The sequence below is a fragment of the Doryrhamphus excisus genome, linkage group LG8 (assembly GCF_037039965.1).
Source record: "Doryrhamphus excisus strain RoL-2023G ecotype Guam linkage group LG8, RoL_Dexc_Guam_v1.1, whole genome shotgun sequence".
NCBI classification, from domain to species: domain Eukaryota; kingdom Metazoa; phylum Chordata; class Actinopteri; order Syngnathiformes; family Syngnathidae; genus Doryrhamphus; species Doryrhamphus excisus.
Genome location: NC_136364.1, coordinates 19,949,831 through 19,977,730, shown reverse-complemented (window position 1 = coordinate 19,977,730; position 27,900 = coordinate 19,949,831). Strand labels below are relative to the sequence as shown.

The window sequence follows — 27,900 nt, the reverse complement described above, 5'->3', positions numbered from 1 at the left end:
ACTTTAAGATAAATGAAACAAACTGTACGTTTTGAACAAAAGTGTGTATTATGTAAGAAAATGAAAATCTCAATTTTATTCTTTAAACAAAGGTTAATTTGTCATATCCCTGCATAACACTGCAATGGCTTTTAAAGATCTAAAAAATATATATTTTTTGTAGTAACAACACTGTCATTATGAATAGTTTTTAAAGAAAATGTACATTATTGATTACTAACCGAAGTGAACGTCGTCACCAGGTTTCCCTGTCAGCAGCTGGTTGACGCTAATGCTGCAACAGCACCATCTGGTGGTCAAATCAGGGAACATCAACAACACAAGGGTGAAAAGGGCAAGAGAAATAACTTTTATGTGACAGAGCAGTTTTTGTCCACCAAAGGTTTCAAGACATCAGTGTGGTTTATTAAATCCTTACTTATTTTGAGTGTTAGACAATTAGGTATGAATAAATATGACCTAAAGTCCCCCGAATGTGGGTTGTGCTTGACACAGTGAAATAGTGTGGACATGAGAAATGGAACCTTCAGAACATGAAATGCAAACTGCAAACCGCAGCGGACCTTGCGTACACTTTCAGGTCGGTATTGGTTGGCACTTTTTCCCTTTATCCGTACAAGAAAAACATATTTTTTTAAACTATAAATACAAATAAACACTCAAACAATACGTGCTGGCAGGTCATATCAGCACTGAAACAGACAAGAATAAGTTCAGTCCACTTTAGGTAGGTCCTTGATTCACCATCTCAAAGTAAACTTCCACTTTCTGTTTGCGTCTTTGTGGTTTGACATTTAACTGGAGTGACTTCCTCCACTTTGCGGCCATTGCTGTGGAAATACCTGAGACATGCCCCCGCTCGGTGTCTTAAATGTTGGCACTCGGTCACAACAGACACCATAACACACTTGGAAGAGTCCTGTGATGTCCTAGTTCTAGGCCATGCTGTGACGCCGCCTCCCGTCGACTCCGAATAAGGCTACGTACGACTACAGCAACAACCGTCGACCGCACCTCTGAAAAGACATTTGAAATGATAGAAATGAAGTTCGTGTTCTCTCAGGAGGCAATGTCGGACATCGGATGGCGCAATCCCCACTCGGGGCCGCTTTAGAGAGCGGCCGTGACGCCGTTGTGGTCTACAGTTTCTGTTGTTGTCTGAGACTCTCCAGCAGGATACGCTTGTGGGAGGGGTCGAGCACCCCTGCCTCCTCTAAGTCCTCCTCTGTGATGTCACTGCCAAATAATAGAAGTGTTTTTATTAGTTCCTATTAACAAGTTGTGTTTGTTGATTTTTGTATTACAACAAAACAAGTGTTATTGAATTGACATTAGTTATTAACAAAACAAATGTATCCAGCTGGCCTCAGTGGTTAGCAAAGACCTGGGTTTGATTCCCCCCTCCTGCCAGTCCCCTGAAAGTGTCCCTGAATTATTTTGGTGTTTCATGAAATTTCAATTCAACTTCATGAGTTACATTTTAGGGTTTGATAACAGTGCCACCATGTGGCTAATAAAATAATAACACAAGCAGGACAGTAGGTCTCAAACTCAATTTACTTGGGGGGCCACTGGAGCTAGGGTCTGGGTGAGACTGGGCCGCATCAGGTTTTCAAAAAAAAAAAAAAATGCATTTATTAAAAACAAAAAAAATGACTAAACTTTGCTTTGGTTCCGATTTTCTACAAGAAAAGCTCTGATAAAACATTCCACTGTTCTCAATATCTTCAAATATCAAATATTTTAAATCAATCAATTAGTAATAAATAAATATAATAATAATAATAAAACTGCAAATAATAAAAAATTAAGAAACCACATATAGTTGGTGAGTAGACAAATTGTTTTTTTCAGATTAAAATGAACAAAGCATTATTAGAGCCCTGTAGACATGACAAAACACGACTATAGTCACATTTATACTCTTTTTATTTACAACATATTGCGCAACTGCAGGGTCTTGAGACACATGCTAACTCGCAAACTAGAGAGCTAGCCACCTAAACGGTAGCCTTCAAGTTATTTCCTTTGAACTTAAATAGCCAAAAACTTACCACTTCCACACGGATAGGGAGGATAACTATTAACAGTTATTTAACCTTTAACATGAACATGAATCAAACGTAATAATTTTTTCTGGGTACATGATACCATACAGCATCCATATCAAACTTGTGCGGGCCGCAACTTTCATATCAAGGCGGGGGCCTCAAACTAGCGTCCTGCGGGCCACATTTGGCCCGCGGGCCACATGTTTGAGACCCCTGGTCTAAACCCTCAGGCACCATTTTTTTTCTTGATTTGTTCACCAATGTGATTAAGATATTGCAGACAATTACCAACATCATATTTTCATTCCAGCGATTTTAAACGAGTCCCTTTGAAAACTTGTCGATATCCTGCAATAGTAATGTTATAATCTGACTGTTATACTAGCAAGTACCTGAGAAACTCCAGATCGTCCCAGCCGTTGTGCAGCAGTCCTTGCTCATATCGCTCAAGTCCCAGTCTCTGCAGCCATTCCCCCACGGAAGACTCCCCCACGGACAAAGAGGAGCTACTGCTACCCCAAAAAGCCTGAAAGAGAAAAAAGAAACTAAAGATGAATTAAATTCCAGAAAGAAGAAGAACTGCTTTTTAAATTGACATTAAAGTATCCCAACTAAAAATATGATTATCTTAACATCCAACCTCCTCAGGAAGGTCCTCAGCGATACTTTCTGTGATGGCATTTCTGGGTGGGAAGGTCCGACAGGCCTCCAGACCTAAACCCAAAGCCTGCCCCCTGAGGGGAGGAGGTGCAGAGGGAGCGCGTGGAGGTTGTCCAGAAAATTCGCTCTCACTCAGAGTCTTTGCCATCTGAAGCACAGAACAAGACTGATCGTCTAGCGCGCCCCCTCCTCCAACGACGGCACCGCCTCCTCCTCGCCTGAAACTTTCTCCAATGGCCAGCGGAGAACCAGGACCGGCTGCAGGGATCTTGACTTCAGCTAGATCTGGGTGAAGTGGGCGAGGTTTTAGGAAAGGTGCCTCTATAGTCATATCCATCGCTCCCTTCGGAAGAGGAGGTGGTGGGAAATCCGGAGGAGGGCGATTGAGTGTGCTCCCCACCGTGGCTCCCCCGTGTGCTCCTCCTACACATACTCCTCCATCGTCCTCTGAGGAGCCCTCCTCACTGATGGCACGCACCGAGTGACCTGTCACGGGTCTGCGTGGGTGGCATTGTGCAGCGGGGGCGCAGGGGGGTTTGGTCCGAGCTACAGCCACAGGAGGGAGGGCTTTCGTAGCCTGGGGGTTGGGGGTGGCGGATGATGGGAGGAGCTCGGACGGCATAGCAGCAGCCGACTGATTGGGAACACCCTCCAAAATGTAGTAGGCGGGGTTATTGTAGCTGTTCTTGCCAACAGATGGATCACCATCACAATCCTGTTTAGGCCTGAACAATACACACATGGAGACGATTACTTTTGGCATTTATGTATCTGAGACGTATTTGTTGCATTCGACACACACACACATTTACACACCTTGCAGCCGTTTCCTCCTTGCTGGTCTTCTCTGCCTCTTCACTGACCTTGCCCAGCTCCCCTAACTGCTTACGAACCAAAGGTGGCCTTCAAAACGAGACGAAATTGTGACTAATTATTATATTTCTGTTGTTTTTTCCACTATATAAACCACATGTGATAGAAACTGGATAAAATTTGGTCTATGATAGAGATTTCAAACCCAGAAGACATTTTATTAGTACTGCCCCCCCCTGATTGAAGGTCATCATCATAATAACATTCATTCATTTTCTACCGCTTTTCCTCACGAGGGTCGCGCGGGGTGCTGGAGCCTATCCCAGCTGTCTTCGGGCGAGAGGCGGGGTACACCCTGGACTGGTGGCCAGCCAATCACAGGGCACATATAGACAAACAACCATTCACACTCACATTCATACCTATGGATAATTTGGAGTCGCTAATTAACCTAGCATGTTTTTGGAATGTGGGAGGAAACCGGAGTACCCGGAAAAAACCCACGCATGCACGGGGAGAACATGCAAACTCCACACAGAGATGGCCGAGGGTGGAATTGAACCCTGTGTCTCCTAGCTCCCAGCCCCTGTGCAGCCCCATCATAATAACATGGAAAAGTTAAATATGTATGGCCAACATTATGTTGCATAATTACACTTTTGTACAATAAAAGCTCTCAAAAATGACATAGTACGTTTTTTAAAAAAAATACATAGGATTTTCTTAGTTGTCTGTTACCTGTTTTTTAAATGGTTCTATTATAATTTATATGTCATTGTGATCTATATTGTTATCACAAGAGTTTACTATGTATATAACAATATGAATATTAGTTCAGGGTGGCACGGCAGACTAGTGGTTAGCGCGCAGACCTCACAGCTAGGAGACCAGGGTTCAATTCCACCCTCGGCCATCTCTGTGTGGAGTTTGCATGTTCTCCCCGTGCATGTGTGGGTTTTCTCCGGGTACTCCGGTTTCCTCCCACATTCCAAAAACATGCTAGGTTAATTGGCCACTCTGGGACAGCTGGGATAGGCTCCAGCACCCCCTCGACCCTCGTGAGGATAAGCGGTAGAAAATGAATGAATGAATGAATGTTTCAGTTGTGGACAGGAAGTGATGTCTGGGATTCAAAGTTGCATTTTGGTGGAGTGCAGCCACAATAGTAGCCCATGTTATTACGATGATTATGATATTATTGTGCCAGTTGTGGGATAAATCATTCATTCATTCATTCATTCATTTTCTATACCGCTTATCCTCATGAGGGTCGCGGGCATGCTGGAGTCTATCCCAGTTGTCTTCAGGCGAGAGGCGGGATACTCCCATAAAAAAATAAAATAAAAGCCTTTTGTTGGTGATCAAGTCTGGTGGGTGTTTCTAGTGACAGTTTTTTTTTCATCCACAATCCTTATGGAAGACACGAACACACACGTCTTTCTCTTTTCTGTCTTAGTTTCACTTAGTCGTTGGATATTAGGGCACAGCGGTATTTCCCTGTCATTGTGCTCATTTAAAATAAAAAAGAATACGTAATCGACCAGATCATACCAGAATAATGATAATACAGGGAGAAAAGAAAAGTGTACTAACTTCACATATTCATGTCCCACTCTGGATGCCTGGGTAGATTTCCCTTTGGGTATACCCGTTTCATCTTTGTCCACACTGATCCATTCTGAAAGACAGTGTTCAGAGATCTTAAGACACCTAGAGAACTGGACCATTTGCACATACTGTACATTAGGAGTCTCAAACATGCGGCCCGCGGGCCACATTTGGCCAGCAGGACACTAGTTTGAGGCCCCCGCCTTGATATGAAAGTTTAATATGGATGCTGTATGGTATCATGTACCCAGAAAAAATTATTACGTTTGATTAATGTTCATGTTAAAGGTTAAATAACTGTTAATAGTTATCCTCCCTATCCGTGTGGAAGTGGTAAGTTTTTGGCTATTTAAATTCAAAGGAAATAACTTGAAGGCTACCGTTTAGGTCGCTAGCTCTCTAGTTTGCGAGTTAGCATGTGTCTCAAGACCCTGCAGTTGCGCAATATGTTGTAAATAAAAAGAGTATAAATGTGACTATAGTCGTGTTTTGTCATGTCTACAGGGCTCTAATAATGCTTTGTTCATTTTAATCTGGAAAAAATAATTTGTCTACCCACCAACTATATGTGGTTTCTTAAATTTTTATTATTTGCCGTTTTATTATTATTATTATATTTATTTATTACTGATTGATTTTCTTTATTCTTGATTTGTTTATTTATTTTTCATCTTATTTTGTGCAGAAAAATAAAAATTAAGATATTTGAATGTTTTATCAGAGCTTTTATTGTAGAAAATCGGAACCAAAGCAGTGAAAAAGTTTGTATATTTTTCTGTTTTTAATAAATGCGTTTTTTTTTTTTTTTTTTTGGAAAACCTGATGCGGCCCAGCCTTGCCCAGACCCTAGCTCCAGTGGCCCCCTGGTAAATTGAGTTTGAGACCCCTGCTGTACATAAATACACTACCATAGAGTCTTTCCCTGGTTCCCATCCTTTCAGAAGGGACTCGAACCCTCATTGATCCCCTGATGTTTCCAGTTTCCTCCCCGCGATGAGACAGGTAGGTGTGGAACTGCTGTGCCGTGCTGCCAATCATGGACTTCAACGCTAACACGCACTCTCCTGGTGATGATGACATTGCGTTTATTGCACCGGCTAGACCACATCAAAACACACAAACAGATCCACGGCGTGTACGTACCGTAGGATTCATATCCATCCAAGGACTTCACAGTGAGCAACAGGTGTTGATCCTGCAGGTACTCGATCTCCGACAGAAGCGGTTTGAGCGTAGTCAACTGTTTATTGGACCAGCCCACACGCAGGAAATTAACGTTGTCGCTGCTTTGACTGTCGTTCTCGTAACTCTTCTTGAACTCTATGAGTTGAGAGAAAGCGAGAGAAACCCAGGAGAGAAGACAAAAGGGAAGGGAGAGGCAAAGAGAGTGGGGAGAGAAGTTGGGTGATGTTTCTATGGAATTGTTTTCAAAAGAGCAACAAACGTGGACAGACGGACGGGGGAGGAGCAACATGGGGCCAAAATGGATGATATCTTAAAGGGATACTGACTGCCTGGAATTCGGGAGGGAGATATAGAAACATAAAAAAAGAAAAAACAGGTCCAATTCTATTACAAACAGGAGGTCTGCGGTAGTCGTGGATGGTGGACTTACATTTTTTTTAACAGTATGTGTGAATAGTGAGTGACATCTCACCTTCCAAGCAAGTAGAGTAGAATTCGATGAAGAACTTGGTTCTGCTCGCAGTCTTCACTATGGCCTCAATGCTCTCAAACTCGATGTAAGCCTGCTCTGAAGATTTCGCAAGCCCTGCAAAGGAGAGTGAAGTATCATCAAATATGATGGTGATGGTATAGATTTGTTTTTTTGCTTTGATTATTTTTTTCTTCACTACCTTTCTTGGAGACAAACTGTGACGTCACGCCCACCTCAAATGTTGCAAACACAGGGGAGTGATCGCTGGTCACTATATCATCTGTGCATCCTAAAAAAAAAAAAAAAAGTGGATAATTTAAATTGCATTGTCAAGGAGAGACTATCTCTACCAATTATTAAAAGAACTACAACAAAATAATGTAAGATTTGATCCAATGGTCTTACCATAGGAGTTGCAAACAACGTGCGTTTCTGGGTAAGACTTCCACAAAATCCTATCACACCAGGATGGAACATTAGTCCTCATCTGGGACAGACAGCAAAAGAGAAAAAACTGCAGTGTTAACGTTGTAACTAATATGTTAAAATAAATAAAACAAACATTTGTCCGGGCGGCACAGCGGACTAGTGGTTAGCGCGCAGACCTCACAGCTAGGAGACAAGGGTTCAATTCCACCCTCGCCATCTCTGTGTGGAGTTTGCATGTTCTCCCCGTGCATGCGTGGGTTTTCTCCGGATACTCCGGTTTCCTCCCACATTCCAAAAACATGCTAGGTTAATTAGCGACTCCAAATTGTCCATAGGTATGAATGTGAGTGTGAATGGTTGTTTGTCTATATGTGCCCTGTGATTGGCTGGCCACCAGTCCAGGGTGTACCCCGCCTCTTGCCCAAAGACAGCTGGGATAGGCTCCAGCACCCCCGCGACCCTCGTGAGGAAAAAGCGGTAGAAAATGAATGAATGAATTTCATAAGGGGTACTGCACGGTGTATGAGTGGGTAGCGCACAGGCCTCACAGCTAGGAGACCCAAGTTCGATTCCACCCTCGGCTATCTCTGTGTGGAGTTTGCATGTTCTCCCCGTGCATGCGTGGGTTTTCTCCGGGTACTCCGGTTTCCTCCCACATTCCAAAAACATGCTAGGTTAATTGGCGAGAAAATGAATGAATGAATGAACATTTGTCCGTAATGTGAGTGACATTTCATCAACACACCCCAGTTGCTTTCTGCTTCTGCCAAACATACGTGTCCCTTGAGCCCCGTTCGTATCGGTAGGTCGGTGGGAAGGAGATCTCTTCCTCCGCTGCGGGAACAGAGAACAAAGAGAGGAGATGTCATCTCCTATCCATTGAAGCATCTTCCCTTATCTGAGGTAGCGTCACAGCCTAAGCACAGTAACCCAGCTACTTCATCTATCTCCTACCAGCAGATATAATAGTACAAAAAATGGTAGCCTTTAAATTATTTGTATGCCGACTAGTCACACATTTATGATCTTCCCTATGATGCTTCCCGCCCAAAAGTCATTCATACCCACCGAAACGTAGAAACACTTTGTTCTTCTCCCTCTCCAGATTTAGCTGATCCACCTTCAGCAGTGGATCAAACTCCTTCCTGTTTATGTAGTTAAGTATCTCCTGCAAACACAATAACCACACACAAAGTTACAGCCTAACAGATCAAACTGTGTGCTTGGGTGGGTCATGCTTGACCTGTATGTCCATGTCCAGCCTGTAGTTGAGGTCTCCCAGCCAGAAAAGATGTGTGAAGCGTAGTGAAATGTCAAATGAGCTTAGTTGTTTGTCTCCGAGCGAAAGGAGGCGTAGAATGTCTAGATAATTTTGATTCCTCCTATAAAGGTCATCAGAAATAATACATGTGTATCAATTAGGGGCGAAAAATGAAAAAAAGATGCAATGGTTAGATTTTGGGAAATAATTGTGTAGGGGAGGGTACCTTGCAATTTTTTCATTCCCTGAAGTCAAGTGACAGTTGACAAAACCAAAAGATGTTCCATTGAACATGAACGAAACACCAACGGCACCTTTGTTACCTGGGGAACCATAGAAAAAAATGAACAAAAGCTTTGACTGTGGCAATGACAAATTTAACTAACTAATAACAAACATTTTGCATTTTTACATCACCTGTGTCACTGATGCAGCTGAATTATTATTTTGACATGAACAAAAATAAAGTCAAAATGGTACCCATTATGTCATTGTATGGTCATATCACCTCGTACTTCGGTACGAGGTACATTATTTAAAAAAAACAAACAAACAAAAAAAAACCCTTAAACTGTATTATGGAAAGCAGGAAGTGAACAAATGTAACAGTTACTGATTGTAAAAGTACCAGATGGAGGGGTAGGATTTAATAAGCTTTGCTTCTTCCTACTCCTTTTGGACATGTGGAACTGTGAACTGATTATGGGATGCACTCAATTGGAAAATTGTAAAAGTACTTCGGAACGAGGTACATGATTAAAAAAAACAAAAAAAACAACCTTAAACTGTATTATGGAAAGCAGGAAGTGAACAAATGTAACAGTTACTGATTGTAAAAGTACTTCGGAACGATGTACATGATTAAAAAAAACAAACAAAAAAACCCCCTTAAACTGTATTATGGAAAGCAGGAAGTGAACAAATGTAACAGTTACTGATTGTAAAAGTACTTAGGAACGAGGTACATGATTTAAAAAAAAAAACAAAAAAAAACCTTAAACTGTATTATGGAAAGCAGGAAGTGATCAAATGTAACAGTTACTGATTGTAAAAGTACTTCGGAACGAGGTACATGATTAAAAAAAACAAAAAAAACCTTAAACTGTATTATGGAAAGCAGGAAGTGAACAAATGTGACAGTTACTGATTGTAAAAGTACTTCGGAACGAGGTACATGATTTGAAAAAAAACAACAACAAAAAAACAACCTTAAACTGTATTATGGAAAGCAGGAAGTGAACAAATGTAACAGTTACTGATTGTAAAAGTACTTTGGAACGAGGTACATGATTTAAAAAAAAAACAAAAAAAAAACTTAAACTGTATTATGAAAAGCAGGAAGTGAACAAATGTAACAGTTACTGATTGTAAAAGTACTTCGGAACGAGGTACATGATTTAAAAAAAAACAACCTTAAACTGTATTATGGAAAGCAGGAAGTGAACAAATGTAACAGTTACTGATTGTAAAAGTACCAGATGGAGGGGTAGGATTTAATAAGCTTTGCTTCTTCCTACTCCTTTTGGACATGTGGAACTGTGAACTGATTATGGGATGCACTCAATTGTAATCTGATGCATGTTCAAATGAAATGAAACCATTACCATTACCAAAATAAAAAGCAAATTACGAGTAGAAAAGTTACCAAGTGTGTTGGCGATGCCGGTCTTCACGCTGGACATTCCCACATGGCTGATGCGGTTCTCATGTTCCGGCTTCACAAGCACAGCAATCTTTATGTTCCATAGCGTCTGCACTGCTATCTACAAACAAATGCAACAAATGCTAATTAAGATAGCAGATTGCATGCAGGTGTGCTTTAAGCACAGGATGAACTGGAAAAAAACAAACAAACAATCGGAATAAGTTGTTCTCACTGGTTTATAATCCAATTCTGTTTGCTCTTTCAACATGGCCCGTATCGACTCCACCCACTCGCGATCATTCACAGAGTTCTCTTGTGTTCCAAATGCATACAGGTCATTTGGGATAGTGACGGTCATCTCGTCCAGAGTCTTTCCGAGTCCTCGACATAACACCCAGGAAGCCACAGACTTGGGTGCAGGCACGGAGCCTAACAACAAAGGGTGCATTTGTAATAAAATGTGTGATACTTTAAAGGAATCTATAAAATATTACAAATATATTGACCGAATTGATAACTGATATAGTAAATCAAATCAACTTTATTTGTATAGCACTTTTCCTGCAAAGACATAACACAAAGTGCTTTACAGAATTAAAACAATTACCACAATTAAAAGGAAAAAACAAAGAAACAAAAGAAAGCCCCTTCTTCCCACCCTCCATACTAGTCACACACACATACACACCCACCCACACACACACACAATCACACAATAACACACAGTAGGGAGACATGGCATGGCACTGAGCATCAAGGAAACGCCACCTTTGGGGCCGTCCACACTGGGAGGACCTGCAGGCCGTGCCATCGGGGGACCAGCACCCAGGCCCCCCCGACTCCGACAGACGGGCGGACCCCCACATTAAAGGGAGGAACCCCCAGCCGGCCGGGTCGAAGGGACCCAAGGATGGCACCCCATCAGCAGATCAAAAACAAACTTTCCGTATCAGTCCAGTGCCGATTGCTGGCCTCCATTTTTAAAACTGAAGAACGTCTGGATCTGCGTGTTACGTCATATCTGAGCATGCGATATGATAAATTTAACCAGGAAAGGATCAAATTCAAGCTTGCTAATATTTTATAATTCAACTCGGTACATGTTTTATATAGATATATATATTTTCTTTTGACTTATGGACTTATGAATGGCGTATAGAAGGGTTTAGATTCTGTTCCACAGATGGCGCTAATGCACATGAAAGCTGCTTGCCAACCGCCAATAAAGTACAGAAGAAGAAAAACACACCCTGACAACGTTCCATTTCCAATCGTAATGGGGAAAGGAATATTCCACCCCTGTTAATCCCATTATATATTCATTCGGATTGGCACTATTCTTTCGGAATGAGGCGAATACAAAGGTTAAATTCTTTCTGTTTGAGCAAATAAACCAAATGCAATTGGAATATTTGGGTCCACGTATACGTGGATATTGACATAATATTTAAAAAAAAAACTATTTTTGTTATATTTATAGTATAAAGTATAGTCGGAATTGAAGAAGGAGAATGAAATGTCACACCCATGTTCCACGTGCCAATGAAGACAGAGATCATGTCGGGCTCATCCTGGTTGGAATGTTTGTTTTTCATCAACTGTAGCAACTGGCAAAAGGCCTCCCGCTTCTGAAACACAAACAAGTCCTTGTTTCAGTCACTGATCATGTCTTACTATAAGAGCCACAAAGGGGAATAAATCTACAAACAGGTGTACTGTCCCGGCGGTGTGTTTGTGTGTACCTTGGCACTAGCAAATACAAAGTCTTTCCTTTGGTTCTTGTCCTTTTCCTTCTCAAAAACAATGCCGAGCTTATTTTGCACCCGCTGAGACTTGATCAGCTGACGGACTGAGAGTTCAAGAAAGAGACAAGAAACAACTAAATGTTACACGGGTCTTTGAAATCGTAGTCACGTGGGAGCACGTGCTGCTTACTTTTGTCATGTGTGAATGTCGTCCAGTCTTCCTGGCTGTCTTTCACCTTCTTCATCACTACCAGTCGCCCTCCCTCCACGTCCACAGACAGTGTGTACTTCTGACTCTTGCCTATTTTAGTCAGCTCTGCCAGGTAGACGTCCAGTTTGACCTGCCAACAACAGCAAAAGTACCATAGTAAATAAATAGTAAGATCCAAAACAGGACTATATAAAAAAAAACGTTCCACACACACATCCACATTGTTAAGTTTTATTTTAGAATGCACTCTAAAAAAAATTCTTAACAGCACAAGTTCGTTTTTTTAAAACGTTCAAGCGAATCTTGCCGCTGTCCCAGACGATGACTCAGATGCCACATGTTGAACCCTCTGCGATAAAAATACCTCTATTCCTGTGCAAACAGGAAGCCACTGAAAAGGGATCACCACAGAGAATGCAAACTTGGCTGAGGTAAATGAGGCCAAATGTGGTATCTCTTTGACTTCCTACGTCGTGCCACCTTTTCCACCTGACCCCCTGACAGACACCCATCTTCATTGTTTACTGTAACAAACATTTGCAGGTGATCTACGCTGTTAGGACGGAAATTAATGGTAATGGTAATGGTTTTATTTCATTTGAACATGCATCAGATTACAATTGAGTGCATCCCATAATCAGTTCACTGTTCCACATGTCCAAAAGAAGTAGGAAGAAGCAAAGCTTATTAAATCCTACCCCTCCATCTGGTACTTTTACAATCAGTAACTGCTACATTTGTTCACTTCCTGCTTTCCATAATACAGTTTAAGTATTTTTTTTTTATAATGTACCTCGGACCGAAGTACAAGGTGATATGAGCATCCAATGCCATAATGGGTACCATAGTAAGTGTCAATATAGTGATATATATAGCACATCATGACTGGTTCAAGACTCTTCATCCTTGTATTTAGCAAACATCAACTGCTTGTATTGTTTCTTGAATTGGCTCATCGTTGTGCATTGTTTGAGGGTCTTACTCAATCCATTCCATAGTTTGATTCCACATACTGAAATGCTATGGCTTTTTAACGTAGTCCTAGCATAGAAGTGTTTCAAATGTACTTCTTCCCTGAGATTATATTTCTCCTCTCTTGTAAAGAAGTATTGGATGACATTTTTTGCTAATTGGTTATTTTTAGCCTTATGCATTATTTTAGCTGTTTGAAGATGAACTATATCAGCAAGTTGAAGTATTTGTGATTTTAGAAATAAGGAGTTAGTATGTTCTCTGTAGGCGGCATTATGAATTATCCTTACTGACCTTTTTTTCAGTACATTTAGCGAGTGAAGATTGCTTTTATAGTTAAGTTATTACCCCATATTTCCACACAATAAGTAAGATATGGTAGAAGCATGGGTATTATGCTTTAGCTTATGCTGTGTGGTACCAGATGTGATAAATACCATTAAGTGTGACAAATCCAAAGTCATCGCTACAGGGAAAACATTATAATCTCTTCAGTCTCACTTTTGTGACTCATCAGGGAAACACTTCATGTGTGATGAGCAATCTGTGATCTCTCAGTCTCTTCAGAGTTCAAGTAAAGTTTGCAAAACCCCTAGACAATAAGATCTGATGAATGTAGTGTTTGCAGCAGGAATTCTACATAAGTTGAACCTCCATGCTAAAAAGAAAAATAAAATGAAATGCAACAAATTCATACCTCAAAGGCCTGCACGGGAATGGCTTTGCTGTGACGCATGGAGAGAGGAGGGGGGGAACACGGGGAGGACAAACTCATGTCCTGAAGAGCTTTCAGAGCCTGAAGAAAGAGTGCGCATAAACTTAAGAGACAAATACATATGTGGAAGAAAAAAAGATGAAAGACCATGAAGGAACACACACACATGCTTTGCATTGTTCTGGGGTACAATGTTGGCGTCAACAAGGAAACAGTTAGCCATTTCCTGGATGTGACCTAACAGCAGAGAAGAGAAGGTGGAGCATCACTTGGGTTGAGATATGTACTGTCGCTTGCTTCATTCTCCTGTGCTTCTTTTCTTCTCTGCCAGAGAGCCATTTCCGTATATATGACAACATAAACATTTGGCCACAATTAGGCAAATAAATGCTTCTCCAGTGTTTCCTTTTGTGGTTTGGTAGTTTATCACCAAATACTTCTCTTCTAAATCAGTACTTTTAGAGAGGCTAATACCATCACCAACAATTTTAAGTGAGAGTGACTAAGAGTGAAAATAAGTTAACTCTCAGTCAGTCACTATAAGATAAGACATGATAAGATAAGATAAGATATGCATTTATTCGTCCCTCAGTGGGGAAATTTGCATTGCACAGCAGCAAGAGTACAGAATCAGTTAAGCAGTACAAAAAACACAATATAGAAAAATAAACAATATAAACAACCCAAGTATTAACAAAATCAACAGTTTTACCCAGAGTTATGTACAAATACAGTATAGACATAGACTTTCTTTATTGTCATTGCACAATAACACAGCAGTGAAATTGCCAACGAAATGTTGTTGCCTGGCTCCCGTGTAATAATAAATAATAAATAATAATGTGGAGAATAAATAGATGACATCAAATATGAACAACAATGTACAGCGTAAACAGTAATTTGTACAAATAATTTAAATAATTTAGAATAAATAACAATAATTTAAAGTTTTGGTTGCAGATAATATGAAACGAGATGAGATATGAGAGTGAGTTAATATGAGGCATTATAGAAATACTTCACATAGAACTTAATATATTGCATTTAGAACCTTAATATTGCACGTGGAGGTTGATCAGATATTGCACAGTGAATGGAGTCTGGAGTAACTATACTGAATATAAAAAACAAAGTATTGCACATATATACATAGCGGTGTAGAAGTCTATTGGGAGCAGTGCTGGTTGTACAGTCTGACAGCTGCAGGAAGAAAGGACCTAAGGGCACTATAACTAGAACTTGACTAGGAGGGCATTAAACCCCCAAATCTTTGACAAGGATTCTATTATAATAGAAACATATACGGAAAATGTGATTAGGGAGGAACGTGTATTGTCTCTGTGGAAGGATTCATACCTTCTTCTCTATGGAAGACAGCAGGTCTTTGAGAATGGCAAGCTTGGTCACCAGGTTCTCCAACTCCTGGTCTCCACCCTGATTGACGGACTGAAACAAAAACAAACATGTGAATGTGCATTAGAAGAAGAGAAATCAGACATTTGTTTATGAGAATAATGAGCTAATCTAGCACCTTAAAGAAAAGAAAAGTGTGTCAGTGTTTCTTTGGAGGGGCATTCTTAGTACTCCAGTGTGACTAAGCACATCCTATCTTCCTTGGGGGGGAAGAGGCCTCATGACAGGCTCTATGACGGGGGTCTCAAACTCAATTTACCTGGGGGCCACCGGAGCTAGGTTCTGGGTGAAGCCGGGCCGCATCAGGTTTTAAAAAAAAACCCCAAAACGCATTTATTAAAAACTGGAAGAAAAATCAATAAAAAAAATCTTTAATGCTTTTGCTTCTGCTTACCAGTACTTTGGTTCCGGTTTTCCACACCAAAATATCTGATAAAACATTCCACTGTTCTCAAATATCTTAATTTTTATTTTTATAAAAAATATTAATAAACAAATTAAGAATAAAGAAAATCAATCAGACATAAATAAGTCAAATAATAATAAAACAGCAAATAAGAAAAACCTAAGAAACCACATACAGTTAGTGGGTAGAGAAATTATTTTTTTCAGATTCAAATGTACAGTATTAACAGTTATTTAACCTTTAACATGAACATTAATGAAACTTAATAATTTGACCCAATTAGCAAGTTAGCATCGTACTCAGTTCCATCTGGGAGCAGCGTTGTAACTTTAACAACATGTTTGATGAGATGCTTTATCTTGACGTGTATTTTCCCTTTTATTCCAAATCATTTCCTGCATTTATTTGTACCCTAGCGTCATAAGCCTTTAGCTTCATTGCTAATCCAAAGCAAAACAGGGCGGGGTAACAGGGTAGGGTAACAGTATGGGCGGGGCAAAATCATGTTAATTGTGTCCGGTGTGCACACAGCTTTAAGCTGTCATTTCAACATTAAACTTTGGTATCAAGGTGGGGGCCTCAAACTAGCGTCTCGCGGGCCGCATTTGGCCCGTGGGCCGCGAGTTTGAGACCCCTGCTCTATGATGATGACATGTAGAGTAGACATAAAGATATGGGTGTTACATGTACCTGTTGGATCATCTTCGACACCATGAAGGCACTCTGCTGATCAAACACTTTTGACAGGATCTCGAGACCAGACAGGACCTTATCCACTTCCCTTCATGAGACAAAGAAATGTTAGAGCTCAGTTGCGCTAAGGTTCCTGCAGTAAAACTATTTGCAATAGCAACAACATAAAAAGTTTCAGATTAGCCACCCACGGCAGATTAAACTGAATTCACCCAAAAAGGTGTGCATTTATTGCGAGAATGTGTGACTGAGTATCCATCTCACCCATTGAGTCGCTTGCACGAGGACACAAGTGTTTTGTTAAGGTGAGGAAGCGAGCAGGCGCCCTGTTTGACGGCTTCGAGGTCCAAAGCGTAGCTGCCCTTCAGATACTCATGGGAGATGGTGCTCAGGCCATTCGCTGTCGGGGGACTAAAACACATACAAATCACCATTAGCATGTTAGCATTTAAGCTAATTCACTCATGTCTAAAGGCAAATACACACATGGCATGATGTCGGTACACTATAGGACTGTCTTAACACTTTATGGACTTGGTGCTGTCTTGCTAGATGCTACCATGCTAATTCTTAGCATGTTAGCATTTTAGCTAATTTACTGCAGGGAGGTTATAGGACAACCTTGGCAGTTTCTAAACATGAGGGCCTCTTGCTAGGTGCTAGCATGGTAGCCGTTAGCATGTTAGCATTTAAGCTAATTTACTCATGTCTACAGGCAAATACACACATGGCATGATGTAGGGATGTTACAGGACAACCTTGGCACTTTCTAAAGTTGAGGTTCTCTAGCTAGTTGCTAGCATTATGACTGTTAGCATTTTAGCTAATTTACTCATGTCTAAAGGCAAATACATGGAATGATGTGGGGACACTATCGGACTGCCTGGACACTTTTGGGACTTGAGGCTGTCTTGCTAGGTGCTAGCATGATGACTGTTAGTATGTTAGCATTTTAGCTAATTTACTCATGTCTAAAGGCAAATACACGGAATGATGTGGGGACACTATCGGACTGCCTGGACACTTTTGGGACTTGAGGCTGTCTTGCTAAGTGCTAGCATGATGACTGTTAGCATGTTAGCATTTTAGCTAATTTACTAATGTCTAAAGGCAAATACACACGTGGCATGATGTGGGGACACTGTGAGACTGCCCCCAACTTTTCGGGACCTGAGGCTGTCTTGCTAGGTGCTAGCATGGTAGCCGTTAGCATGTTAGCATTTAAGCTAATTTACTCATGTCTAAAGGCAAACGGACACATGGCAAGATGTGGGGACACTATGGGACTGCATCAACCTTTTCGGCACTTGAGGCTTTCTTGCTAGGTGCTAGCACGGTAGCCATTGGCACACCGGGCCCGAGGTCCACAGCACAGGTGACAAGCCCATCAAAATTTCCGCGGGAATTTTCTAGTTTAATATATTGTTGTCTATGATGACTTTCTCATGTAATTTATTACTCCTATTTCTTTAAATGAGCACATGTCTTTCTGCTAATTTTGCACTGATTTGCTTCTGAAACCATTTCTAGCCATCACTGTAGAGTTGCATAATACTTGAGCACTGCAGCAGTGCCGTCATGACCTTTATATACACTTCCTCTCAATCAGAGAGCAGACCTACATTCAGCGTGAGTCCCGCACAAACACACATAAAGACTGCTTCTTTTTAGACATGCTTTTAGAAAAGGGCGCCACAGAACGGAACGCTGACTCTTTATTTTGTTTGAAAGACATTCCATCCCCGGGGTCGCCAACCGGCAAAGGATGAACAAGATTTAACTATTTTTCACCAATGAGGCTTCTGTTGCAAATAAGTTTACACTTTATTAGCTAACTAAACCTGACTGACTCAATAAGGAGTCACTCAAATCTGTGTTGTTTTTTTTTACAGGCTATACCACATCAACAAAGTATGTATCACTTCAACACCTAGCAAGGACTATGCAGCCAAAAGCACCCAAGTGAAAGCACAATAGCTGCTTATTAGCAAGGCAGTGGACAAAATTAAGAATAAACAACCCAAGTGCGTTTTCTCTGTACCTTGCAAGTCACCTGTTTTATTCATTCATTCATTTTCTACCGCTTTTCCGAGGGTCGCGGGGGTGCTGGAGCCTATCCCAGCTGTCTTCGGGGGAGAGGCAGGGCACACCCTGGACTGGTGGCCAGCCAATCACAGGGCACATATAGACAAACAACCATTCACACTCACATTCATACCTATGGACAATTTGGAGTCGCCAATTAACCTTGCATGTTTTTGGAATGCGGGAGGAAACCGGAGTACCCGGAGAAAACCCACGCATGCACGGGGAGAACATGCAAACTCCACGCAGAGATGGCCGAGGGTGGAATTGAACCCTGGTCTCCTAGCTCTGAGGTCTGTGTGCTAACCACTCGACCGCCGTGCAGCTCTTCTCCTGTTTTAGTTCAAATATATTTTTGTCAAATTTGAACATTTAAACTGCATCCTCAACTCTCTCATTCACATCTTAGTTGCCATAACAACATCTGAAGAACAGGCTGTACAGGACTTGCATTCCAAATGTATTGCACTATGCAGAAAAGAAAACTGTTAGGCACTGTTAAGTTTTCACTCTTGTTTCCTGTGCTGTAAAGGTCAAATGCTGTTTTAAAAATAATGACATGCAAGTAAAGGAAGTGTTTTGACTCACATCTTGCTGTTGTGTGAGATAGGTACAAGATCTCTACGACGCCGACTCTTACCTAAGCAGTGCTTTGCAGACAACCATCACACTGCCTTATATAGCACGGCAAGCGAAACTTCAAATAAGTTACTCGTGTATTCATGTACCCTTGTATTTAGCAAACATCAACTGCTTGTATTGTTTCTTCAAGTCGCTCATCGTTGCACAAACAATGCACAACGATGAGCCAATTCAAGAAACAATACAAGCAGTTGATGTTTGCTAAATACAAGGATGAAGAGTCTTGAACCAGCTATATATATCACTATATTGACAGTTACTATGGTACCCATTATGTCATTGTATGGTCATATCACCTCGTACTTCAGTACGAGGTACATTATTTAAAAAAAAATCCTTAAACTGTATTATGGAAAGCAGGAAGTGAACAAATGTAACAGTTACTATGGTACCCATTATGGCATTGTATGGTCATATCACCTCGTACTTCAGTACGAGGTACATTATTTTAAAAAAAATCCTTAAACTGTATTATGGAAAGCAGGAAGTGAACAAATGTAACAGTTACTATGGTACCCATTATGTCATTGTATGGTCATATCACCACGTACTTCAGTACGAGGTACATTATTTAAAAAAAAATCCTTAAACTGTATTATGGAAAGCAGGAAGTGAACAAATGTAACAGTTACTATGGTACCCATTATGTTATTGTATGGTCATATCACCACGTACTTCAGTACGAGGTACATTATTTAAAAAAAAAATCCTTAAACTGTATTATGGAAAGCAGGAAGTGAACAAATGTAACAGTTACTATGGGACCCATTATGTCATTGTATGGTCATATCACCTCGTACTTTGGTACGTGACAAAAAAACAAACAAAAAAAAAACAACTATATTATGGAAAGCAGGAAGTGAACAAATGTAACAGTGCCAGATGGAGGGGTAGGATTTAATAAGCTTTGCTTCTTCCTACTCCTTTTGGACATGTGGAACTGTGAACTGATTATGGGATGCACTCAATTGTAATCTGATGCATGTTCAAATGAAATAAAACCATTACTCAAGGCTGCTGTTATTTAAATGTAAAAACTTATAACTCAGTGAAAGTGAAATATACTGTAAACATTGTACCTGTCAGTGGTCATGTCAGATCCAGGAGGAGTAGAAGTGGAAGCTGAGCGTGGGGGAAGAGGTGGCTTCTCATCCTCACCATCTACCAATCATGGAGGAGATGTTTTAACCACATGGCAGCACACAGACTGCTGTTGTGCTTGTGTTTGAAAAAGGTACCCGAATAGTCGCGGTCATCGAGGATAGTGGTTTCCTCTCGGTCAACGGGGAAAAGCAGGGTGGTCACCAGACCCTGGCTGGGTTGGAGGTACAATGACACCAAGTCTGGTAACGTTTTAAACCGCTTAGGCTGCACGCCCTGAGACGTCTGGGAGGAAGACGGGATATGAAGACAGTCAAGAAAGAGGAACATTTATTTTGATACAGCACAAATGGAACATCCTTTTGCTACAAATAGACCAGTCATTGTCTGAGAGGACATGCAACTCAGTAATTCTGTGTTTCCCACACATTAAATTATTTGGTGCGAACTGTTTGCCCCTGCTCATAAACACATTATAAACACACCTGGTGTGCCAGAATATAAGACGCCGGGGCCTGATTGACTAGAATTGCCAATTTAGTGAGATATTCTTTCTCTAAAAAGCCACACAAGTGACAGGAAGAACTAGGGAAGAGACTTTTGGAGAGAGTGAGATGAAAACACAGGACTGGCGAGCTGCTGTGCGCCCCTCCCCCATCTCAAAGCACTCACATATGTGAGTTTACACAACTTTTTGCAAATGAGCCGTGTCCTACTGTGTCCCCTCTCCTCATGAGTCTGTAAGACAGTGGTCTCAAACACGCGGGCCAAATGTGGCCCGCAGGACACTAGTTTGAGGCCCCCCGCCTTGATATGAAATTTTAATGTTAGTGCGGCCCGCGCAAGTTTGATATGGATGCTGTATGGTATCATGTACCCAGAAAAAATTATTACGTTTGATTCATGTTCATGTTAAAGGTTAAATAACTGTTAATAGTTATCCTCCCTATCCGTGTGGAAGTGGTAAGATTTTGGCTATTTAAGTTTAAAGGAAACAACTTGAAGGCTACCGTTTAGGTCGCTAGCTCTCTAGTTTGCGAGTTAGCATGTGTCTCAAGAACCTGCAGTTGCGCAATATGTTGTAAATAAAAATAGTATAAATGTGACTATAGTTGTGTTTTGTCATGTCTACAGGGCTCTAATAATGCTTTGTTCATTTTAATCTGAAAAAAAATAATTTGTCTACCCACCAACTATATGTGGTTTCTTAGGTTTTTATTATTTGCCGTTTTATTATTATTATTATATTTATTTATTACTGATTGATTGATTTTCTTTATTCTTGATTTGTTTATTTCTTTTTTTGTGCAGAAAAATAAAAATTTAAATATTTGAGAACAGTGGAATGTTTTATCAGAGCTTTTATTGTAGAAAATCGGAACCAAAGCACTGAAAAAGTTTGTATATTTTTCTGTTTTTAATAAATGCGTTTTTTTTTTTTTGGAAAACCTGATGCGGCCCAGCCTTGCCCAGACGCTAGCTCCAGTGGCCCCCATGTAAATTGAGTTTGAGACCCCTGCTGTAAGATGACAGATAACATAGCGAATGCTAAATGTTATGGCCAAAACAGCAATGTGGGAGAGCGCCATAGTGGCATATGTGTTTGTGAGGGGCATGTGTGTGGCATGTGGCGACGGTGTGGACTGCACAGCTGTTGAACACAACACACAAAGACACTGCTGTTAGTACAGTATGTGTGTGTGTGTGTGTGTGTGTGTGCATGTGTCGATACGAGAGCTCGGAGCTAAGCAAAGCATATCTGCATACCAGCTGCTACCGAAGCACTTATTGCTCGAGTACACATGCACTGTGAGTGTCGATGTGTATTTGTGTGTGAGTGTATGTGTGCGTGTGTGTACCCTGTACCTGAACAGCCAAAAATCCATCTTCATCTGGGAGTATCCGGTACGTGTGGACATGTTTCTGAAACCTGTACACAAGAGATGAGAAAAGGAAAATGAAAGCAAATATATTTTCTACTTCTATACAATTATAACATTTTTGTCTGAAATACACACTCAAACACACACGTTATTCACTAGTACTTGACCTCAGATATTTGGGATGTGTGTGTGTGTGTTCTAGAATGGGGGGTGGAGGGATCTGGACAAGTTGAACCTGTTGCTGTCAATTAAACAGAGAGCAGTCTTCCTCCTTACAGTAGCGTGATGCAGTGGACCAATAACGTCATCCTACATAAACGCATCAGTGAAGAAAATTTTTGGAATGTTAAAAAAATGCCATATGCACTCTTTGAACACTTTGAATTGCCTTTCTGGTTGAACCATTTTTTTTAACGCAGTGGTAATCGATGTTGTGACATTGGTATTGCACATCCATGGTTGTATGCCTGCAGCTACTCATTCGATGTCAATGCTTGTCATGTCTGTACTTCATGTCTGCTCAGTGGACCCAACACAATACGGTCAATTTGACAAGCAAACCCTGTGGCCTATGTCAACTCTGTGTGTGTGTGTGTGTGTCATAGTTGTGTATCTGTTTACAAGCGTGCGTGTGTGTGATAAATGCTTTGCATAGCCTGTCATTCTAAGTAGGGCTTCTGTTTGCACACTGTACCTATTTGCAGTGTGTGTGTGTGTGTGTGTGTGTAGACATGGATAGAAGGATGTGTCGGGAATTCATCCTGCCATGACCACTCAGCTGTTTTTCCCGGTCTTTCCAGGTCAGTGTCCAATAGTAAAATAGCACATAAACGTCAAGTGAAAATTCCATCCATTTTCTATGCCGCTGACCCTCGTTATTATGGTGGAGCGGGGGTGTGCTGGAGCCTATCCTAACTGACTTCGGACTGGTTTCCAGACAATTATAGTCAAGTGAAAATTTACACAGAAATCTTGATTCGGTTTGTGTGCCTTCTCTCGTTAGCGTACAACATGGCAGCCATATTATTGTGTCGTTGTGAGAGAAGGTCTATGAAATAAAATTACCGCCGATGTAAGTAAGGGCCTTATTTCGGATCAAGGACCGCCCTGTGTTATGATGGATCATCCAGCTGAGCGCAGGTGTAATTTTTTGGGGTCCTTTTTTTTGCTAATTTGGTATAGGTTTTATTTCAGATTTCAGATGCATCAGATTACAATTGAGTGCATCCCATAATCAGTTCACAGTTCCACATGTCCAAAAGGAGTAGGAAGAAGCAAAGCGTATTAAATCCTACCCCTCCATCTGGTACTTTTACAATCAGTAACTGTTACATTTGTTCACTTCCTGCTTTCCTAATATAGTTTAAGGGTTTATTTGTTGTTGTTTTTTGTCACGTACTTCAGTACGTGACAAAAATAAAATAAAATAAAAACCTTATTAAATCCAACCCCTCTATCTGGTACTTTTGCAACCAGTAACTGTTACATTTGTTCACTTCCTGCTTTCCTAATATAGTTTAAATTGTTTTGTTTTGTTTATTGTTTTTAATTTTTTTATTTATTTATTAATTTTATTTTTGTCACGTACCGAAGTACTCGGTGATATGAGCATCCAATGACATAATGGGTACCATAGTAAGTATCAATATAGTGATATATATAGCACATCATGACTGGTTCAAGACTCTTCATCCTTGTATTTAGCAAACATCAACTGCTTGTATTGTTTCTTGAATTGGCTCATCGTTGTGCATTGTTTGAGGGTCTTACTCAATACATTGAGTAAGAATTATTAAAACTAATGATGATAAATATGAAAAAGGCTCCACTCACCTGTTCAGGAAATGCAATTTTTGATTGATTCCAATAATATTTGTTATTTCTTGCTGAATTTGCTCATTTGTAGCAGACGGTCAGTGAGGTACAGATGAGGTTTGTGGGGTTGCATAATAGTTATTTTTGCTTGTTGATATAACCCACATTAGCAACATAAAAAAAATGATATGAAGAAATGTTTTGTGTTTCACCAACCGTTGACCTCACTACACATCATGATAACATTCTAGATGACACAAAAAGGAAGCTCCACCCCCCTCAAAAATATTCTGCAAAACCGCCACCGTGCTTGAAATTAATTCCCAGAAAAACTCTAAATCATCCTGCAAATAATCTATATAAACAACGTAGAGAATAGATGGCAGTTACGACTGTGCGTGTATGAGTGTGCGTCTTCCTGTTGGCAGCTGACAAGATTTCTCTGCTGGAGTAAATACTATTGTTTCTGGGAGGGGGGGGAGGGGAAGGAGAAACAGATTGACAAGTTTACAGACAGACAAGGCCCAAGGCTACATTGTGTGTGTTTGGCAACAATAGTTTAACAGTACAGCAAATTATGGTTATGTAATTGTGTGCAACAGACTCCAAGTTATGCATCGTCAAACCTTTCACCTTTGCGAATTAACTAATGGTGCAGACCGTTTTCACCACCAAAACACAAACACAGACATGTAGTTCTGAGAGGCAACGTGTTTAGACGTGCAACTCAGACGGAGAGAAGATCTCTCTGACAGGAAAAGTAAAGGAAACTTTTTTTTTTTTTTTTCTACCGTTGTCCAGTACTCGAGAGGAAATAACACATTGCTGCTGCTAGACATGTTTCTGCACCTGATAATATGAGCGGCGGGCGGTTAAACAGCTGAAGGATTTATACTGTCCATTCAGTTTCGACTTGGAACACTAGTGCAATTCCCCTTAAGGGGTTATTTGGCTAATAATGTGACACAAAACATTTTATATATTTTCTACAGCCACTGTTGTATTTGGTTACCAGTAAAAACAAATGGTATGTATCATATTATTCATTCATTTTCTACCGCTTTTTAATCACAAGGGTCGCGGGGGGGTCATTGGGCGAGAAGCTGGGTACACCCTGGACTGGTCGCCAGCCAATCACAGGGCACATATAGACAAACAACCATTCACACTCACATTCATACCTATGGACAATTTGGAGTCGCTAATTAACCTAGCATGTTTTTGGAATGTGGGAGGAAACCGGAGTACCCGGAGAAAACCCACACATGCACGGGGAGAACATGCAAACTCCACACAGAGAGGGTGGAATTGAACCCTGGTCTCCTAGCTGTGAGGTCTGCGCGCTAACCACTCGACCGCTGTGCCGCGTATCATATTATATTGTTACATATACAAATTTACGAGGTCACCAACGCCACAAAGCTAAGATGTCAATCTTTTGACTGACATGGGATTTTAGCATCATTAATGCACGAGTGCATGAAAGTGGCGCATCAAGTGCATCATCATTTTTGGAGACTTTTATCGGTATTTATCGGAGAAATTACCCGCCAGAAGTTTGCGGTTTTTGTTTCATTTTAAAACCCACGAAAGCTGTTTAATGTTTTGCATTTAGTTCCCTCACTGTACCAAAAATGAACCAAACCGTGACCTTTAAACAGACGTACGTACCGAAGCGTGATTATGGTGTACTGCTGCACCCCATGTAGTTACTGGAGTTATTATTTAAATATCATTTCACCACATTTGTTTTTTTTTTTCTTATGAGTCAAAGAGTACCGGGTTCAACCAGTACTTGCTTAGTTTGAATTGAGGAAGGCTGTTAATATTATTCCTTTTGTTCTCTATTAGAAATGACAACAAAAAGAATCAGGTTAACCTGAAAAAACATCTTTGCACTTCTCAATTTCCTCTTTACTGTATCGATTAATAGTCCTTGAACTTCATGTCTCACATAGGGATTGTGCATGATGGCATTTAAATGCAGTAATATACTACATATACAGTATGCACACATAAATACTGTAACTGTAAAATATAACTAAAACAGATATTTCATGGAAGCAGTCTCATTCAGGAACTGAAAATATTAACACTCAAGCTGAACAAAAACACTTTACATCATGTGTTGATTTAACTCTTCTTATCAAAAGTAGCAACTTCTTGAAAAAGGATGCTTCGGATGAACACGCAGCCTCTGTCCTTCCCTTCAGTCTGTTACACAAATACTTCCGAAACACACGTATGGTGCAAAGCGCTCATAAAGGAAGCGCCTCAGTAGTGAGAGTCACGAGGCAAACATACTAGAATCTACATCCATATATATATACTACTGTGGTATACTGAGGTACCTCAATAAATGTGATTATTTTTGAAAAGTGAATTTATTTCCGTTGTTCAACTTCTAAAATTTCCCTCGACATAGTAGAATAATGTACTTCTTTTATTAATAATTTGTATGGCTATAGCTTACAGCTAATAAAAACCCCAAATTGGTCAGATTGGGGTTAAAAGGCAGAAAACAATAATAATCCAAAAGACAGTCAGTGGCTGGTTGCTATGAAGGATGCCTTTGAGGAGAAAAGGCCAAATAAACTGAATTATGTCATCTTACGGTATCATGAACTCTGAGATGAAATGTGTGATGTGAAAGGTGAAATGTAGAACCTTTGTTATTTATTATTATTTATTCTTCTAATTTCTATATTTTGTACTGTGATACTGTCTTGCACTGAAAATGGAGCTGCTGCAATTTCATTCTACTATATGGAAAATGACAATAAAGGGCATTCTGAATTATTAAGGGATAAAGAATGAAGGAGTCAGTGTCACAGCAACAAGTCCCGTGACAGTTTTTTTTTTATCCCTCCTACCATATCTTTGCATCTATTCAACCTTTACTTCTTCGCTTTTAACATGCCTTTCCACACTACATTTGATTTGCCTGAGTCAATTGTCAAACACCACACACGCCATTAGTAATGTTTGTTTTGCAAAATGTGACCGTCTGCTTGTCTAGTCCAAGTAAAGAGATGGGATGTTGATGCTGTTTGATTTGACTAAAAAAAGGGAGTGGTGTCTTTTAGGGATGGAAGGTGTTTTCTCTTATTGGCAATAATGAGGCCTTCAAGGGTATCAAGTCAGCTTTAAATGAAAACACTATGGGCTGTCTTTTTTTTTTTTTTTTACCACCGCTGCCCTTTTAGTTGAATGCATGTTCAGCACCCACAGTAGAGTTCCTTGCAAAGAAAAAAGGGCGCTCCAGGCAACCACTTCTAACATTCCGTGAGACAACTCTTAAATGAGTGCCATGCTGCAATTTGACTTTGCCACAGAAACTTAAAGAAACGATGCTGCAATATGACCACGAACACAACACCAGGTTTGTTTGTTGCTACTGTAGAAAAGTTTAAGAGAAACGAACAGAGGTAGAAAAATAATAGTTACTAAATTTATCACGACAGTTAAAATACATACAGCGTCAAAGGCAGAAAAGATAAGCATACGTGTCAACTAAAAGTGAGGATTTAAGAGTGTCTTCCACGGTAAGGATACTCACAGTACACACAAAGCGTAAGCTCCGTTGACACTTTCGCTGTCCCGTACCAGGAAGCTGCCATCTCTCCCGGCGCGAGCCAGTAGCTCCTCGGCCGCAGCTCGACTCAGATCCCGGTGATACCACATCGGCGGTGCGGGCCCGAGTAGAGAAAGCCCGCCGCCGCTGCCACCACCACCTCCTCCGGCCATGACCACAGCCCTTCGAACCGGCGTTAACTGCTGCTTTGCTAGTCCGAAAACTCTTAGCCTGCCTTACTACGGAAAAAAGTCAAACGGAGAGTGTAGCGGCAGCGAAAAGTTGCGAAAACCGATATTTTCAAAGGCGAAAAAATACAACGACGACATAAAAATGTTCAGTCAAGTTGTTTACGTCTGTCTTGTTGGTTCCTGAAAAGCTCGCCACCCTCCTCTTTCTTGCTTCACACTTCCCACGGAAATCTGGCCATGTAAATCCACACTGGAAAGCAAAACTGGGAGTTGCAGCCTGCCGTACACTTACAGGAAACACAACACTGACACTTCCGTTAGAGATTTTCC

The 27,900-nt window shown here is 40.7% G+C and overlaps 1 protein-coding gene across 1 annotated transcript; it reads right to left on the bottom strand.

The window, feature by feature from the left end:
• Nucleotides 1-97: 97 nt before the first annotated feature.
• On the bottom strand, nt 98-27,857 carry inppl1a (inositol polyphosphate phosphatase-like 1a). Its single transcript, XM_058079781.2, has 27 exons — nt 27,365-27,857; nt 21,974-22,037; nt 20,245-20,392; nt 20,086-20,167; nt 16,544-16,690; nt 16,277-16,367; nt 15,124-15,213; nt 13,750-13,848; nt 12,060-12,210; nt 11,867-11,973; nt 11,650-11,752; nt 10,357-10,553; nt 10,125-10,242; nt 8,706-8,802; nt 8,462-8,600; nt 8,287-8,386; nt 7,964-8,052; nt 7,195-7,276; nt 6,989-7,078; nt 6,790-6,903; nt 6,276-6,452; nt 6,041-6,196; nt 5,118-5,202; nt 3,528-3,614; nt 2,692-3,436; nt 2,444-2,577; nt 98-1,236 (listed from the first exon to the last, which is right to left on the bottom strand). The coding sequence occupies exons 1-27, from the start codon at nt 27,550-27,552 to the stop codon at nt 1,140-1,142; spliced, it is 3,777 nt and encodes a 1,258-aa protein (XP_057935764.2). The 5' UTR covers nt 27,553-27,857; the 3' UTR covers nt 98-1,139.
• Between the last annotated feature and the right edge of the window lie 43 nt (nt 27,858-27,900).

Excerpts from the sequence above, each read along its gene's own strand:
- inppl1a (XM_058079781.2), bottom strand. The coding sequence starts at position 27,552 with ATGGCCGGAGGAGGTGGTGGTGGCAGCGGCGGCGGGCTTTCTCTACTC. Across the intron at positions 13,849-15,123 it reads TGTCTTCCATAGAGAAGAAG|GCTCTGAAAGCTCTTCAGGA; the intron begins GTATGAATCCTT and ends CTCTTTCTTCAG. Across the intron at positions 8,601-8,705 it reads GGGAATGAAAAAATTGCAAG|GAGGAATCAAAATTATCTAG; the intron begins GTACCCTCCCCT and ends TGACCTTTATAG.